We start from the raw sequence: 17,919 nt of genomic DNA on the forward strand, positions 1-17,919 counted from the left end.
GGTCTCTACATTTCCAAAATTACCATAGTGAATATACACCAGAGTTGTAGTAACTTCAAATCCCAAATTGATAAGGAACTCCCATTGGAATATGGGATGGTGTAATGACATTTACCAACGTGTAGGGTCTTGAAAATAGAATAATTTATATATTTATGTTTAGGTTATATTTTCTGTACCAAAATAAGGCTATGTGAAGGAGTCAATGAGAAGTTGACGAGCCCTCGAAGGGCTGAGCATAACAAGTCTATCATAGGATCAAGGTCCATGTATAGAAATAATATCATCCAATAATAATACTTGGACTAGTTGGGTTTAGATCCGCAGAGATTGTTCCGCAGAAACTGCGCTCTTGTTTGATCAGCCTCGTAACAGAAAAAAAAAATTAAAAAAATCTTGTCCTCGTTCCACAGGAAGACAAGTGGTACAAGTCCCTCCAGACCAAACAGGAGATTGATTCATCACAACACTAATGTTGTACGGCCACCCATAATTAGTGGCTGCAGATTGACCTCGGGGTCAGCACAGTGGGAGGAACCAGACGGGCTGTCACCAGTCATGTCCCTGCGGGCAAATAAGAAGACATTGTTGGCACTGTCGTTGGCAGGTGCAAAAGACGACAAGGGACAGCGGGTGAGAAGGAAACTCGTTGTCAGATGATGGTGGTCGCATCTTTGTTTGATAGAGATAGATACAGAAGATGGTGGGGGGCTGGGGTAAGCACACAATGATGCATACATATGTACAGGACAGATTTAGGGACATCAATAGAGTCCTAGGAGCTGCAAAGGGAGAGGGAGTCCTATCATTTAGACCTGTGCCAAAATCAAGATGGCGAACAACATAGGTTATATCTGTAAGACATACAATATATAGTTTTCCATAAACCCGCCTGATTGGATGAGCTGAGAGTGCATGTTGACTAACAGAGAGCAGGGAATAAATCACGGACAAACTCTTCAGACTGCGATTCCCAACCATGGAAAACTGGTTCGGCGATTCTCTTTTTCTCTCTGGGTTTAAGGATCCCCCATATTAAAGACCAACTTCTTTCCCTCAACATATGATCCAGTCACAACGTCCTCCTACATATTAATGGTCACCAGGATTCATCTAATGGTCCGGTCAGGAGAATCACATGGAGAGCTAAATCCGTGTCCAAGACCACGCTCTCCAATTCCATGAATGTACCATCAGAAATTTTTTTGAGGAAAGAGATGACCCTCCATTCCTCATGGTCCTGCAGTGACTCTAGCATAGATTCTGCATCTATCTCCATCTGCCAACCCAGTGGAGTAGTAGAAAGTGGTGCTCACCTTATCCAAGTCTATAGGATCTCCTACTTGATGTAAGGGATTTTTCATTTCGGATCTGGAAACTGATATGTTGGTTGGAACCTACCGGGGACGGTCAACAGATATTTATCCTCGTCAGATCTTGCAGCTTGGTTGTATTATAACTCCATTACAGCAGAGCTGTGATCAGTGACTACTCTTCAGCTACAGGGCTGGCAGGGAGTGTCAGGTAGTCTGAGACACCTCCCCTGCCTCATGATTGGTTCAGGCTGCTGCTTTCTCCCTCCCCCTGCCTCCTCTGATTGGCTCACCAGGAAGCCAGTGCACAGACACACGATTTTAAGTACTTATATCAAAAAATTACACGAAGGGGGGGGGGGGGGGGTCCACAAGCTGGGGTCTCGCCAATTTCCAAAATGAAGTTGCTTCTCCAACACTTTATTCAAGATAGAGCCCCACCGATTCAAAACGGGATCCGGGAATTTGTTGGGGGGGAAGGGAGATACCTTTGGGTGCAGTTCCCCTCTGCCTTTGGAGAATAAAATAAATGCCCCCCCAAAAATAAAAAAAAATCCACGGAGAGCGTTCCTCTACAGACCCTGAAGTTTATGAGTGCTATAAATATTTATACAATTATATATATACATCTACAGTGGAATTTTTTTTTTCAAGTTCTTTTTCTTTATCATAAAAAAACAGGTAAAACAATACACGTATCAACCCAAATAATTATAATATTAATTAAAAAAATGTACAAGTTTAACTTAGTCCCTGCTGCAAGTGATGGCGTAGAAAAAAAACAAAAAAAAAACAAAAAAAAAAGTTTTCAATGATCTCGCACTTCAGTTCACATCTGTCCATAGACTCAAGTTCCATGTTGGTCCATCCAAGGAAAGGGAATTGTGGGGCAGTAGGGTGTGCGTGAGAAATGGAAAAAACCCAGAACGATCGAGTGTTTTCCCTCACACCGAGTGTCAGCTCTTCGGTCCGCACTGCTACATAAGTTAGGAAGACGGCTCAGAGGGTTTAGCTTTCCTTTCAAGTGGCTGCTTTTTTCATCTTTCTCCTCATGGCGGCCACTCCTCGGCTGGAGGGTTGTCTTTTATTTTTCATTGTCCCCTCTAAGGGGCAAGAAGTCCGACTAGAACTGAAGATTTGTTCAAAGGCTTTGTGTTTTTTGGAAGCTGGAGGAAAAGATAAAAATGTAATGACCCTGACACCCGGTATGGCTGAATGTTAGTGAGCGTGAATGTCTATGTTTTGACCGTTCAGAAGTGCGTCTGCCGGGCTCTGCGCTGACACCAAGTGGTGAGGGGAGGTGCCTGTGGGCAAGATCATGGAGGCATGGTGGGGGTGCCCGGGGAGGTAGGAGTGTAAAGACGGTCCGTGACGGAGGCCGGCAGGGTGCGGGGGCATGGCGGGTGTGTAACCGGCCGCTGGGAATCCCATGGTCATAGAGCTTGGGGCCGCACTGTAATCCCCTGGGATCCCTTGGAAGCCTGTAACCAAAAAAAAAAGGAACAAAAATGTCATCAGATTTTCAGCAAAATTTCAACAAATCATCACTAGGTTAGATGTATGTAGCCCTAAAGTCCTAAAAACTTTTTAGGAACTTTAAAAAAAAAAAAAAGTAGTATATATTGAGGGATAAGGAGAAATTATTTGCATTCAAACTGTTCTTTGTAGGAGAGATGGTGGGAGAGGAGGGGTACAGGGTATGGCGTCAAGATACCGGGCCCAATTTACGTAAAAAATTCTTATCAAAGTGGTCCCGTAGCAACCAGTCAGAGTCCTGGTATGAAATATATCGCGGACTCTGATTGGTTGTCAGGGCCCAATGTGTTTACATTCACATCATGCAGTCACACAACTTGGCTCTGGTTCCGATCATGCATTACCCCAATAAAGGCCCCAATTTCGCCACCATTTGGCACCCGTGCCTGTGCTTAACACCCCATTGTGGGTGCTGTAAGTAAAGTCCTATCACAAGGTCACCTAGGCGGGCGACGCACAGACTGAAGATGGAGTAAATCCCGTTTGGTTTTCTTGGCCGATTCCTGGCTCTGCCTGAATGTTGATGCGGGTACAATGACCGCGCTCCCTGCAGCTGTCAGAGAGGGTAATATTATCCCTCATTTATAAAATGAAATACTTCCCGCTGTAGCGTAGTGCGCCCTCCGCTGACCCATGATAAAGCGCCGCTCGGAAGCAGAAAAATCTACATACCTGCGCAGTCACTATGATTCGACACGCCGCCGCAGACGGACTATTTAGTTTGCTGCCTATCAATTAGCTCCTGCTGGGGTCCTGTGTCCTCATCTTCTGTAGCTAATTCTCCCTCGCAGCCCCACCCCCCCTCCTACCCGCTGCACAGAGACGCAGGGAAGACCCCAGCCCCCTCCCCGCTGTTTCTCGTAACTCCAACCAGGGTAAGGCGATCCTTCCCCTTTTACGTTGCCGTGTTTCAGTTGCCCCTTGTTTTTCACACCTAATAACAACTGTTGGTGACTACAGATGTGCTGTTTATGGACCTTGCCCGAGCCGCCCTTTACGTGACCGGGAGACAGTGAGGGGTCTTGTTCTAAACACGTAGGGAGCATTCTCTAAAATGACAGGAATGGATAAAATCCAATAAAGTAAACTATAAGAACTCTGAAGGTTTACATAGATTCTCGTACAATATCGATGGACGGCAACCTGTGACTGCCCAACTGTTGATGAAACTACAAGTTCCAGCAAGCTCTGACTTTCATGCCATGCTGGGTCTTATGGTTTCGAAACAGCTGTAGAGTACGCCGCCATTTCATTCACCCCCTACCCCAGTAACACACATGCAGTGATGGTCATGCATGTGACATGTGTTATCACTCACTCGTTACATGACAGGGGTGACATGTGCTTACGATGATAAAGTGGGTGGGGATATTGTGATTGACAGGCACCCAACCCTCCCCCTTTCAGGTCAAAAGACAAATGTATATGTATATATATAAATATTTACTTACATCCCTAGTACCAGAAAGATGGCAGGGGGGTTACATGTAGTGCCACTGCCCCTCCATACCTACGGCCATGCCTAATCCTCCCATCGCTCCTAGGGAAGACAGGCAACTAAGACCACAAGAAGACCACTGTGGTACCACCAGCGCCCGCATGCAGTGTGCCACCTGGCCTACCCCATGTACAGACTGATAGGCTACTATAACCATCTCCAGCAGTCAGCACATGGCATGGACACCGAGGTGGTCCATGCATCATTTCTTACCCCCCCCCCCCCCCCCAAATCTCGTAAGACCCACATTAAGCTTATATCAATGGGAATTCTGGAAGTTTCCATAGATAGGTTTCTATGCAGAACATTTATGTCTGTTACTACCTAAGGGGACTACAACTCCTAGCCTGCAAGGGTAGGCTGATGGTGGCTGTGGATTCACAACAGCTGGAGAACCTCAGGTTCCTAAATAATAGGTTATCATGATTCATTCTTGTAGGACTCAACGCTGCCAAAATCCATCCCAATGATCAGGCAAGATTACACTGACCCTAGCTGTGTGCCCCCCACTAGCTAGAAAGATTCCCATATGGGTACCCAATTGCACTGCAGTGATGCTCACCTGGAGGGCGAATTCCCATGTGTTGTTGGCCATCCATAACATATCCCCCAATGTTCTGACCGTCTGGACTATAGGGGGCGCCACCTTGACCTGTACGTAGAGAGAAGACCATAGCTTTAGACACTAAACCAAGGGTGTCAATGACATGACATTGTAGAACAGGAGGCGCCGCCTTTACCTGTTCGATTTGACTGGTCAATCATCGGCTGGACGATCCGTCTTCTTGCATTAATAAACCTGGAATTGAATGGAAATAAGAAATTCAGATCTTTAGCTGCAAACTGGTGTCAAGATGGGAATAATTGCTCCCTGCCCCGACCCCTGCCGCCAGGATTTGTGGGAACAGCTGAGTATTTGGGTTATTTTCTCCTTTGTTCCATTATAATGGAGGCAACTGGAGGGGGACATTATACTGTGGGGGCAACTGGAGGGGGACATTATACTGTGGGGGCAACTGGAGGGGGACATTATACTGTGGGGGCAACTGGAGGGGGACATTATACTGTGAGCGCAACTGGAGGGGGACATTATACTGTGGGGGCAACTGGAGGGAGGGCATTATACTGTGGGGACAGCTGAAGGGGGACATTATACTGTGGGGGAAACTGGAGGGGGACATTATACTGTGGGGGCAACTGGAGGGAGGGCATTATACTGTGGGGACAGCTGAAGGGGGACATTATACTGTGGGGGCAACTGGAGGGGGACATTATACTGTGAGCGCAACTGGAGGGGGACGTTATACTGTGGGGGCAACTGGAGGGGGACATTATACTGTGAGCGCAACTGGAGGGGGACATTATAATATAATTTCTGGGGGGCCACTTGGGAAGGTCTGGTTAATGTCTGAGGGGCCATTATATAATGTGAGGTCACTGCAGGGGCATTTGACTGTGTGATGGAGGACTGACCACTGGGGCCACTGTTCTTCCATCCTAAGTCTGGGTTACTCCCAATATGGCTGCTTGGTTCCACTTCCGTTGTATGTTCTATACAAGTTTCGTGGTGAAATCTAGAAGTTTCTTACCAGTTGTTGACCTGTAGTATCGTAAGCCCTGTGTCCTGCGCCAGCTGTTTCTTTTGTTCTTCTGAGGGATACGGGTGCTTTAAGGGGTAAGAAGAGAAACATTTAAGGATTTTGATGAATTTTAAATACTAAAAATTTACATTAAAATGAATCTGAAACCTGTATGTACCCCGACGTAATACCACAGAGATCGTCGCTGGTCTTCTCTTTGATCAAAAAGGTCAAGGATGTTGTCAGACAAGAGATCCTACAAACCTTCTGTCCTAAAACATGGATTTCTCTTCCATATGTATTGTGTGCAAAGGGCAAATTAACCAGTTTATTAAAGCACGGCTTGTCCATAAGACCTTCCACTGATGAATTGGAAGACAATCCAAGGATCTTCTAATAAAACGTGGGACCATCTGGTTTGTTAAGGGGAGGGGGTGGGGGGTGTTTGGGCTATTTTTTCATGGTATCCTTCCTAGATCTAGGACAGATGGGACTCACACAAGCAGAGCTTTCTTTTCCAGGGACCCAGGAAATGTGTGACTGGCCCTCTGCTTGATTAGGAGGCCTTAAAATGACAAAAAAAGCTCCATGGACCTGTCAAGGTCGGCAATGATGGATGAGGTTGGGGGTCTTAGGTTGCAGTCAAACAGAGACCTTGGCTTGACAGCTTAGTGACAGATGAAGGGCCCGAGTTCAGGCCGAGACAGACGCTAGGCCAAAAAAGCTTGGCCGAATGAAAGCGGAGAGGTGGGGGGAACACAGGGATCTAAATGGTCGTTAAGGGTTACCGGGCCGGGGTTTTGATAATTCACAAATATTTGTGGTGTAACAAACTTTTTGGCTTTTGGACAGAGTCTTGTTTATTTACGTCTCTGGTAAATGGTGAAGAACACAACACGTTTCCTGCATCGAGAGCTCGAGACAAGATGCGCCTGGAAAACAAGCGAATAATCTCACGGAAATTTTTTTTTACCAGTTTTGCAATTATAAGTAGAAATCCGGATTAGGGGAGTAAAGTCCTAAAAATAATACACACTTAAAAACACAAATATATTCAATACCAGCAACAGATCAATGGAAAGGTGGGTGGGGATCTTCTGCATCTCCAACCAGTCTGACAGGCCAACCAGAGGTAAGCCCCGCGGTTGCACTTGCAGCAGTTGGCATGTGGGAGGGGGCAGGGCACCCATTTAACCATCAGACGCCAAAAAAGTAGCATAGTCAAATACATTAATCTGCATAGGGACATCTGGTAAGGGGATGACTTGTGCACCATAAATGGTCACAATCTTTGCAACTTTTTAGGTTTTATGTCTCATGCCACTTTTCTCATAGAGGGAACGATGTTGGAAAATTTCCTGATGTAAATGATACCAGAAATCTATGCCGGCAAGGAGAGGGGTTAGACTTCTACAGAGGGTGTGCCTAATTTGTGACAAGGGGTGCACTTCATTAACCGTACAGGGGCAGGGATTATCAAGACTGGCATGGAGAACCCTGGTCTTGATAAATCACCCTCAATCCCTAATATAAGTGACATGTGACTGTATATACAGTTGGACACTAGAGATGAGCGAGTAGTATTCAATGTGTTTAACCCCTTGGTGTTCGGCTGATTACACGAATACCTATGGCGGCGAGGTATTCGATTGAATACTACTCGTTCATCTCTATTGGACACATTGGATACAATGGGAAGATTTTGGTGGACACACCAATATCGAGAGCAATAAGTCATATCCTCATATCTTTGGACAAGGGCAGTAGCTGATACCCAAAGCCACCCTAAATGACAACAGCTCCATGTACAGAACACGATCGTTCCCCTTTATGGCCATACTGTTCACCCCTGAGAGGGTTTTGTAAGGGCCCATTATAACAACCAAAAGTCAGACCATCTTCTATGAACCCTCCATAGCGTTACTTTCTGTTCTGACTAGTCATATGGGAACCTATAATGCGTTACAGTTTGGTTAGCCTGAAGCCTGAATTTACCTTCAGCCTCTGCATGACACAGGTACCATCGGCCCAGAAATGACTACCTGTATTTTTATGAGTCTTGACAATTTTTTTGAAGAGCTGCCAATGGCAGGAGCATAAAGTGTGCGCGAGGCTCGATCCCCGTCAGCCAGAGATTCTCAGCAGCCGACTGTGTCTCCCCGGTGCCTGCCGCTAAGCAGGTTCAGGGTAATTACCTAGAATTGATTACCCGTTTACCAGCTTCTAATAGGTTTATAGCTTCGTCAATTAGTAACTAATTGGTCAGCGTTCATTAACTCTGCTTTGTTTAACTAGGCAGGGACCGGCTCTGTTCTGACTAATTGTTTCTGTGCACTCCGCGAGCTGAGATTTTGCCCGGGGCTGACTTCATGGGTAGTTACAGCAGAGATTCGGAGCTTTTATGCTGCACTTTAGTAATTTTTAATTGGGTCTGCATTGTTAATATCCACTATGAAGGAGCGGGGAATTGGGAATGGGGGGGGGGGGATAGGGAAGGTCTTGGTTGTAATCAAGCAAGGGTTAAATCAGAAGAAGAATAATATAAAGGGTTACAGATCAGGATAAGAGGCAACTGGGACATAATAAAAGAAAAAAAAATAATAATTAGATGGACCCATGTACAATCAAACATTTCCATGGACCCGTAGTCACGTGTGGGTCTGTGGAAATCAGAAGAGGCGACACGTGGACGGTATCCATAGAACAGAGAGGCCGAGCTGCAAAAATGGACAGGAATAGGACGTGCCCTATATTTGGTGGCTCAGTCTTATGGCCGCAGAGGGACCTGAAAAATGATGTTGTGTGCATGGGGGAATAAAAATGACTGCAAATTTATAGTAACGGATATCACCTAGTCGTGTATATGGGGCCTGTGACACATGGACGCTATACATGTAGACAAGTATATAGTAGTACAAAGGAGCCTATAGATGAATTTCCCTCCCTGATGGCCATAAATAACGACACATTCCTGCCGGCCATAACTGGAAGGGTAATGTAGTGTTTGTTAGATGGCAATCTGTAGACTCACGTTATATACAACACATTCCCCAGACATATACACGTCATATACATTTTAGCATGGGAGGCTGTGGGCGACGCATGCGCCGTACGCCTATACTGTGGCATATGTCAGACATATATACAGGGCAATACTCCCAATGTATAGGTCTGACCAACGTAAACGCAGCCTAATGCTACAAGAATCTGAGCTTAGGTCACCAGTTATACACCTTACAACGTTATGGTGAAGCGATGAGAAGTTCATTACAATAAATAGGAGCCATCGCCATGTCCATCCAGCTCCAGATCTTCATATCCCCAAATCTACAACCGATCCTCAATGACTATCTTAGAGGTACTTACTGAAAGGTGCTGGAAGAGCCACGCCCTCATGATGTTTGTGGCGACTTTAGGGAAGATGCCCCTTTTCTTGTTCCTCTTTTTGTCCCTGTCTAATTCGTCGTCGTCTCCTGTGCTGGGTGAGGCCACACTGTTGTCTAGACAGTCACCTGAAGGGACAGAAACCAAAAAGAATAGGTTATTATACCGGGTCTTGTCATTTCACCCTCATTCTCACCTGCATTTCCATATTTTCCATACACCTAGGACCTCAACACTCATGTGGAAAGGGAAGGGGCGATGCTGTCCTGGCTTCCACATGTAGGGTGACCAGTGGCACGGACATTGAGTCATTTCATCACCCTGCGAATTTGCATCTCATGCTGGCGCCGGGCTGTCGGTAATGTCGACTGCATGAACCAGGTTGTCGTCGGATGCTACTGACTGACCCGGCCATAATAAATTGAGGATGTTTTCCCCATGAGTGTGAATCCTTTACCCCATCCCCATAAGACATCCTTAAGCCCTTGTCCTTTGACAAGACTGATGGCAGACAGATGCACATGACTACTCCAGGTACATGCACGGTGTCACGTGTGCAAATAATATGTAAAAAAAAAAATCCCCAAAATGACAAATAATAATAAATCTTGCACAAGTTCTATAAGGTTACATCTATACAGCACTGGCTATATTTTATAGGACAGAGTCTATGCCCAAGGGCGGACACGGACGGGCAGATGTCTGGATACTTTGTTATAAGACATCTGCCCCGCTTGGCCCCCTGAGTAGAAGGTTCACATCCATTCCAAGGAAATTTTCCACTATGTAGGAAGATCTCCCTCAGTAACATCACTTGCCGCCCTCATTATGTCGCCTTATATGGCCCAGTTTCTGACTGGTCACCCTATTTCATAGGAAGGATTCCACACGGTGAAGTCGATGATCGAGGATTAAGGTGCCCGTTTTGGGGCCAGCTTCCTTCTCCCGGTCTCGTTTTGTGGACCCGGTGAGCTCTTCTTCGGCCCGGCCCTGCACTCACAATCTCTCCTGTCTCTTAAACATAAATCAGAGAGGAGGAGGACAGGGGGGACCATATAACAGCTGCTCAGCTCCTATAACCTGCGGCAAAAGAGAGGCTTAAAAGCTTGCCTGGAGGGGAAGTAAATTATGCATCAGAGCCTGCGTCTGCTCTGCCCTGTGTTACACAGTATTGCTTCCCTCCCCAACGCCCCGCTATCCTTTCTGTTTCCATATGCAAAATCATCGGCTGATGAATTTTCATAAAGTTATGAAGACCAAGAACAAAGGCTTCTTCTACGGAGGAGGGCAGTCTAATGTGAGTTGGGGGTCATCTGAGGTAGGGATATAATGGGGCGTTCATTTTACTGTTTCCCAAGCAAGTGACACCGGAGGTCAGGACTATGCGGGAACACAGGGAATGACTAGACATCTAAGTCCTACCCTATAGAGGTGACCAGTCTTGCCCTGTTCTAGGGTGTTTTTGCATGTTGGGGGTATTTCTTGATATATACCTTGGATGTATGGCACTGTGTAGACATGGAGAGGTATATGTGGTCATTTTATATGTTTTTTACAATGATACACTAAGTCATATCCACATGACCGTCGAGAGGGACACCCACAAAAGAGTTTTTTCACAGCCATTTTGCATTCGTCTTGGACCTGTTTCCGCAGATCCCTCAAGGACCCTAAATTACTAAAGTCAACGTGATTTCAAAATGGCCGTCACCTTCGTGTGACTATCGACCTACACGTATTGACTTTGCAATATGCCAAAAGGACGCCCCATTGCCTACACTGGACGCTAGGGGCCTATAGTCACTGAGAACATTTCCAACGCATTGGCTGAAAGTAACGTAAAATGAAATGTGAACAGACCCTTAACTAGCGGATCATTATCCAGATCTGAGCCCCAACCAGAGATCTGTCAGCATCCTATATAATCTAATCAGCTCCAATCTTAGGTTTATACAAAGCCATTCTGCCTCCCGCTTCATTGAATCAGAGTCGATAGAGGACTCGAGATAACTCAATCTGTCCTGATCAACAGATAATTGGAGCCATTACTACTCTATAATTATATAGCGAACAGCCCCAGATAATCCGCCGTGTCCGCACGATCGCCGCAATCACGACTGTCCTTCAGGACATAATCTAATGTAGACGGTTACCGTCACCAGGCCTCACATAGGTGCAATCTTTGGGGGGTATTGATATCTGCCATTGGTATTAGTTCCTCATATCATGGCCGTGCACACGTACAGATCTGGCGAGGTCTGCGGTTTATGGAACAGCCAGCGCACGTCTGCTTGACTTGTTTATTTTACACTAATCCAGTTTACATACTGCAAGGAGCGACTGGAAGAGGGTGGGGGAGAGCGAGAGAGCGCAGATCTGGGGGCCGTATACAGGGCCCCCCCTTAGGATTATTCTGTGATTAACCAACACTCCCTGTGGCTTTATAGCAACCCTCGCTGTGAGTCAATGAAGCAGACACACAGTGCAGCAGCATGAAGAAGAAGAAGAGGAGGGCGGAAGGGGGGTGTCGTGTTGGGCCATGAGGAGGGGGGTGCTGAGATTTATGAATGAGAGGTCGCACACAGATGGAAAGGAAAAAAAAAAAAAAACTTCTTCAGCAGCCGGCTAAGGCACAGAAGTGCTCAGCACAGTTATCTGATGACCTTGAAGTTGGAGAGCAAAGGGGTGGGAGGTGCAACGAGAGAAGGGGCCTGGATATAGCACAAGGAAAGAAGCGAGCTGTGATTTCACTTACAGGAGCGCCAAGACATACATGTCCAATAATAAGATAGATACGTAGTGAGATGTCGGGACTACGTGTAACCATGAAGAAGCGGGGAGCGTCTTATCCCGGCCATCCCTCAGGGTCAGCCTGCAGCCTCTACCTCTCTGTGGCCCCTCACTCAGGCACTTCCCATTCTACTCCATCCAGGCGCAGTGCTGGAATCCCGACCCTAATTACCATATCAGTCATCCTGATCTAGAAGTAAACACTGAAATGCCTTCATGACCAACTCAAAAATGCAGCTGGCTTTCCCCAATTGTCCGTGGCCAGGCCTGATGCCCACCCCCAGCTCCAGGATCTCTGGCTTCTTGTAAACCCTTCTCCTAAAGTGAACAGATTCCCGAGATGCTGCAAACCACAGGATATGGAATATGATCCCAAAAGGAACCCGTCAATGGTTTTTTCCCCTACTGTTCCTACAAGCTGACAATGGGAATAGGATCCCAGTATGTACAGTATCCTGCAAAAGTTTGAGGCAAGTTTCATCCTTTATTCTAAAATAGAAATGCAAATCCCATCAATATTTGGTGTGACCTTTACCCTTTGCCCTCCATCGGTTCTTCTCGGTACTTGCAGACAGTTTTTGGCAGAACTGGGCAGGGAGGTTGTTCCCGCCGCCATCTTGGATAACCAAGCACAGATCTTCTGTGGGTGTTGCTTGATCCAATCCATCTGTCTCTTCATGTCATCCCAGACAGACTGGTCGATGATGAGATCAGGGCTCTGCGGGGGCCGGATCATCACTTCCAGGCTCCTCCTCCAAAGGGAAAAGGTCACTGAATATTGATGGGACTTCCATTCACTTTTTCTTCATTCTCAAAAGTAAACTATTCTTACATGACGTTATTCTTGCCTCACCTGTCTAAAACTTTTGCACATTACAATTTACTTCACTAGGACCCATTGACACAGGTTTGCTCGTATTCACCTGTATAGCTAAGTCTTTACATGGATCATCGGTAGTCGTACCAAACGTCATCCCCATACAGTCTCATTATTGTCGACAGCAGATAAACGCCGCATGACAGCTGTGAATATTTGTGACGAGGCCTGTGATTGGCTGAAGGAGTCACCTGGTACAAACAGCCCGTGAGCCTGTAAACTGCAGACCAGGAGAGGTCAGAAAGCGTTTCGTTGAAGCCGCTAAACAGCCGTATACAGAGCCCGACAACCCCTTTAACCATCACACGTGACATTGTCTTTACCTTGTTCACTGGAGTTATCCCCGCTCTGCGACGCCAACCCTCCACTGGACGGACCCGGCGTCCCCGAGTGGGTGGAGCCTGTTTCATCGTGATCTCGGATCCAGGAGTTGTTCTGTATAAGAGACATAAAAGCACAAAGATTATACACTTTAAAATGATAGGGGCGGCCCAATTACCTCTATTATCTATAAGAGGTTTCAGCAGGACCCGGTAACCAAGAGGGCTCAATAACAAGCAAAGCCATAAAGGAACTCGCGGGCGTTACAGAGTGAACTCAATTTTCTATGGTCTCTTTTGTCGGAGCTTTTAGAAAACTCAACACCGGGGAGATAAGAGAAGGATGAAAGGAAATCTGCTGCTTGGGATGTGAGGGGTCGTTTTCATTTGTACATACACCCCCTCTGGGAGCTGAACTGACCCTTATTGACCCTTTAATCCCACATTCAAAGAGCTCGCTGCCTTAAGGCTCCAGTCCAGCTCCGCTCTGTGTCGTTGGCCCTCACTTCCAGGTGATCACAGAGTTTTAGGTTCCAGCTGTGAAGATTTGGATACAGCAAAACCCGCGACCCTTTACCCCTGTCCTGATTAACCTGGGGGCTGCAAGTGGGACATAAGGGTTAAAGAGGGAGCAGGCGGGCGCTGTGACCTCCAGGGAACACAAGGCAGGGAGAGTTTTGTTTAAGGTCTGCAGGAGGCCTGGATTCAGACATGCCATGTAAATGAAGTACAGGCACAGGGGTCTTTACATTGCTAATTCCTCCCATTCTCTCCATCTGCAAAATGAAGAAAATGCTCCCAAATTCTTAAGAAGTAACCCAAAGGGTCAGACCCTTTTATGAGGCGGGTGACACGGACTGGTTTCATGGGTTATTCTTTCCTTGGACCATGTTTTCTGGGTCAGTCCCCCTTAACATCAGAGTGGGCTAATAACTAATAGGTCAGTCCTTCCAAGGGCAGCGTACAAATGTCAATGCCATATTTCCCAGGTCACTCTCTACACCAATGCATGTGTCCCTCAGTCAAGGAAAATCAGCCATGATGCACAATATAGCCCCCGGTGCCCGCAAAAATGTCACATTTGCATTCGTTTTCCTTGTCTAGCGTGTGCAATAACACAACATGAACAGCAGGGGCCTGGGGATACAAGCCACTATGCAAAGGCAAGATGGCCTCCGATGTGAGGGTCCTGACGCTATAACATATCTGAACCGTGCCCAACAATAAGAGCAGTAACAGGCGGCACATCATAATTAAAGGGAAGTAGGCTGACAAATCTGAGATACAATCACTTAAAGGCAAAGCAGTCCAGATTCAGAAAATTCCTATATATCATAAACACAATTCCAAGGGCGGTAGGAGGGTGAAAAGGTCATTTGGAAAATAAATAGCTCTAGGGGCCACTAGGGGCAGAACAGCCTGAGCTAAACAAATCCCAAATAATTATCAGCATTTATTAAAGGAACGGTCTCTGAAAAGCCGCTTTTATGCCCCATTAGGACATCAGGACTCCTCTTTCCATGAGCCAGAACTTAGAGCGGCTTACTAAGGTTATACACGGAAGACGACGGCCGCGAAAAACAGAAACCCTTCTGCGTCTGTAGGGCAACCTTTTGTTTTAACGGATCCCTCAAAGACCAGAGTCATAAGGGGTCAATGAAAACAGACAAAATTAGGCTATGTCCTATTTGTTCATTCAAACAACCGTCATAAAAACAGCAATGTGAACAGACGCATTGGAATAAATGTCTTCTAAAAATGGTCCAAGTTGACCTCATATCTCATGGGAACGACCGCCATGTCTTATTACACATCCTGACTAGCAGTGATCTACCCCAGCAATATCAGAGGTTTGCCAAGAATGAACCTGGAGTGATGGACTGATCGTCTTCGGCCACGCAGTCTTGGATTTAATTTTGCCTTGTCACTTTCTGCAACGCCCCTTGTACAAGGATCTCAATAGGAACAGCAAATATTACCAAAAAAATAAATCGGATTTGATTCAGCACTGAAGATCTGCTCGATATTAGGCCGTCTATAAAGTGAGCGCCCACTAGAGACAGGAGGTGTCATGAGCCTGATGGACACAGACTGTGCAGCCTGTGGTGAGGAAGGGGTTAGGTGCGGATGGCGCGCACGGGGTGACAAGCACACAATAGGCTGCTGCTTGGAATTTGGAATTAGTGCACTGAGTGCGAGGCCTCGCTCTGTGCCCGGCCTGCTCTGTAGCCTGAAGGAATATTAAAAATGCATCAGTCCAGCTATAGGCAAATGCATCGCCTGCATTAGTTTGTAAAGAAGGAGGCGAGAAAGCGCTGGGTAGACGGTTGTTATCTGGGGGGGGGGAGCATAACCAACAATTAACAGTCCTAGGATGTGCCTCATTAAAGATGCAGCGGAGTGTCCCTCTGCTGGATCTATCCAACACCCCACCTTAATGTAGACGCGTCAGAGCGCGCCTACAACAACAGATACAGATATAGTGACATAATAAAGTGACGGCGTATGCCAGGAATATGAATGAGGCTGCAGTCACGTGACCAGATATTCGCTCGGTGATAGGTCCTTCCCGAAACAGGACAGGATCCCAATAAAGAAAAGCAGCAAAAAAAAAGGAAGGGAATCCTTTCCTCTTATGGAGATCTCCCGACCCCTGCAGCATTCTCACCTGATCTGATAAACTCGTACAGGATCCCGTGAAATCTTCCAAGTCTGATTTGGAGGAACCGTCGCGGTCGTCGATCACCAGGTCGATGGGCATCTTGCCTTTCAAACAGGTGATATATCGGTGGCAGAAATTGTCACACAGGTCGTGAACCTATAAGAAGGCACAAGATGGTTTAATGGAGTGATAATCGGCCACAAGAGCTCTTGGGATTTCATGACGGGGTTAAATGGTCTGATCACATTCTTCATCTAGTCAGCTAATCCCTCACTTAACAGACTTGTGCGGGATAACAGGGCTAACATTTCACCACTCCAGAGACACTTCACAGTCTGCTGCGGGCCGATAGAGACCAACCGAGAGGACGAGACGAGGCCTGACCCGCTGTGTCCCAACATGTCCCAACTAAGGTGATGGAGAACGACCACACACAAGATGACGTGTACAACGCTGCGTGTAGCTATCTGTCCAGCAGGCCAGATACATGGCGGATTTCTCCAATGATATCTGGTTCAGCTCTTTAGGTACGACAACCATAGATAACCATGGGGTAGTCCTATCACTCCTAAATCTTCACTAGCCAATATTGTTGCAGCAATAATACAGTTCAGACAACGTATCCTGTGAAATCAGACTGTTACACTGTGTGCACTTATTCACTGAGCCATGTTTTGTATTGGTCAAGTGAAGCTCTATTTAATGGCCGTACGTATTGCATGATCTTGATGATTTCAATAGGACAGGCCGACCATCTAATATCTAATATGGAGTCCTGATGTTGGGGAAGAGAAGGCTCAGGCGATTGGTTTATGACATGCTCGATCCTTTGTTCTCACAGGTGATTGGCCGCCTCCAGGGGTGTCTGACAGTGACCTACTCCTCTCTCTATTGAAAATATATGTACCGTATATACTCGCGTTTTTGTGCTGAAAAAGCCCCCCTCGGCTTATACTCAAGTCAAGCAAAAAATAATAATAAATTATTTATTTATTGATTTATTTATTTTGGGTGGGGGGTCTATGACCAGGCGTAATAGAATCTCCCATAAAATAGTGGAAAAAAAAGAAGCTTTAAAAAAAATATAATAAAAAGAAGAAAATAAAGTTGTAAATCCTTTCTTTCCCTAGAATACAAATAAAAGTAGAAAATGACTGTGAAACATACACATTAGGTCTCCCTGTGTCTGACAGTGCCCGGTCTACTGATTATAGGGGATCTGCAGGGCTCCTGCTCCGTCGGGAAGGGGTTAATAGGAGCACTGCAGATCCCCTATAGTCAGCCAGGCTGAATCCAAGTGAGGGGAAAAAAAAAACAGTCCTCAAGCTCAGGGAAGGGGCAGACAGACAACCAAAACACCCCCTCCCCTTCCCCAGCACCCAAAAACTCCCACCATTTTAATTTTTGAAAAATTACCAGTAGCTGCTGCATTTCCCCCCTCGGCTTATACTCGAGTCAACAAGTTTTAACAGTTTTTTGTGGTAAAATTAGGGGAGTTGGCTTATACTTGAGTATATACGGTAAGTCAGGGCACATGAGAAGAAAAGTTGCTGGCCAAATGAGCCTAAGATTGACAGCTTGTAAGGTATAGACAGTATATAGCGTTTATTAAAGGGGGCTTCTGGCCCCCAGTCATCAGTATCTGATCAGTGAGGGTCCAAACAGCTCTTATGGCTGCCTCCAGGTGCTGGAAACGACTGCAAAGGATGGAGTTGGAGTCGGAAGCACCAAGTTATATAGTACCAACCTATTCTGCAGAACTTTACATACATTGCCAGTCACACAGAGCTGTATCCTCATCCCTGTGCGGATGACGTCACGCTCAGTCACATAGTAAAGCAGCAGCTCAGTCCCATACAAGTGATGTTGCATTGATTCCCTGAACACTGTGGTCTCTTCAATCAACTGATCAGTGGGGGTCCCAGATGTCGGCCCCCCACAATTGCATATTTATGATCT

The 17,919-nt window shown here is 46.3% G+C and overlaps 1 protein-coding gene across 2 annotated transcripts in view; it reads right to left on the reverse strand.

The window, feature by feature from the left end:
• Nucleotides 1-1,903: 1,903 nt before the first annotated feature.
• Nucleotides 1,904-17,919, reverse strand: part of LOC142185012 (homeobox protein meis3) — a 35,683-nt gene continuing 19,667 nt past the window's right edge. The window contains exons 6-13 of one of the 2 annotated variants that reach the window (XM_075260223.1): nucleotides 15,967-16,116; nucleotides 13,302-13,413; nucleotides 9,294-9,439; nucleotides 5,937-6,013; nucleotides 5,088-5,146; nucleotides 4,910-4,999; nucleotides 4,301-4,389; nucleotides 2,661-2,794 (exon numbers count right to left, since the gene is read on the reverse strand). In XM_075260223.1, coding sequence (XP_075116324.1) covers nucleotides 4,331-4,389; nucleotides 4,910-4,999; nucleotides 5,088-5,146; nucleotides 5,937-6,013; nucleotides 9,294-9,439; nucleotides 13,302-13,413; nucleotides 15,967-16,116 — 693 coding nt within the window. In that variant the 3' untranslated portion in view covers nucleotides 2,661-2,794; nucleotides 4,301-4,330. Of the gene's footprint in view, nucleotides 2,795-4,300; nucleotides 4,390-4,909; nucleotides 5,000-5,087; nucleotides 5,147-5,936; nucleotides 6,014-9,293; nucleotides 9,440-13,301; nucleotides 13,414-15,966; nucleotides 16,117-17,919 lie in introns of both variants that reach the window. The other variant, XM_075260222.1, reaches the window with a different exon arrangement.

Source organism: Leptodactylus fuscus, chromosome 11 (assembly GCF_031893055.1).
Source record: "Leptodactylus fuscus isolate aLepFus1 chromosome 11, aLepFus1.hap2, whole genome shotgun sequence".
Classification (NCBI taxonomy): Eukaryota; Metazoa; Chordata; class Amphibia; order Anura; family Leptodactylidae; genus Leptodactylus; species Leptodactylus fuscus.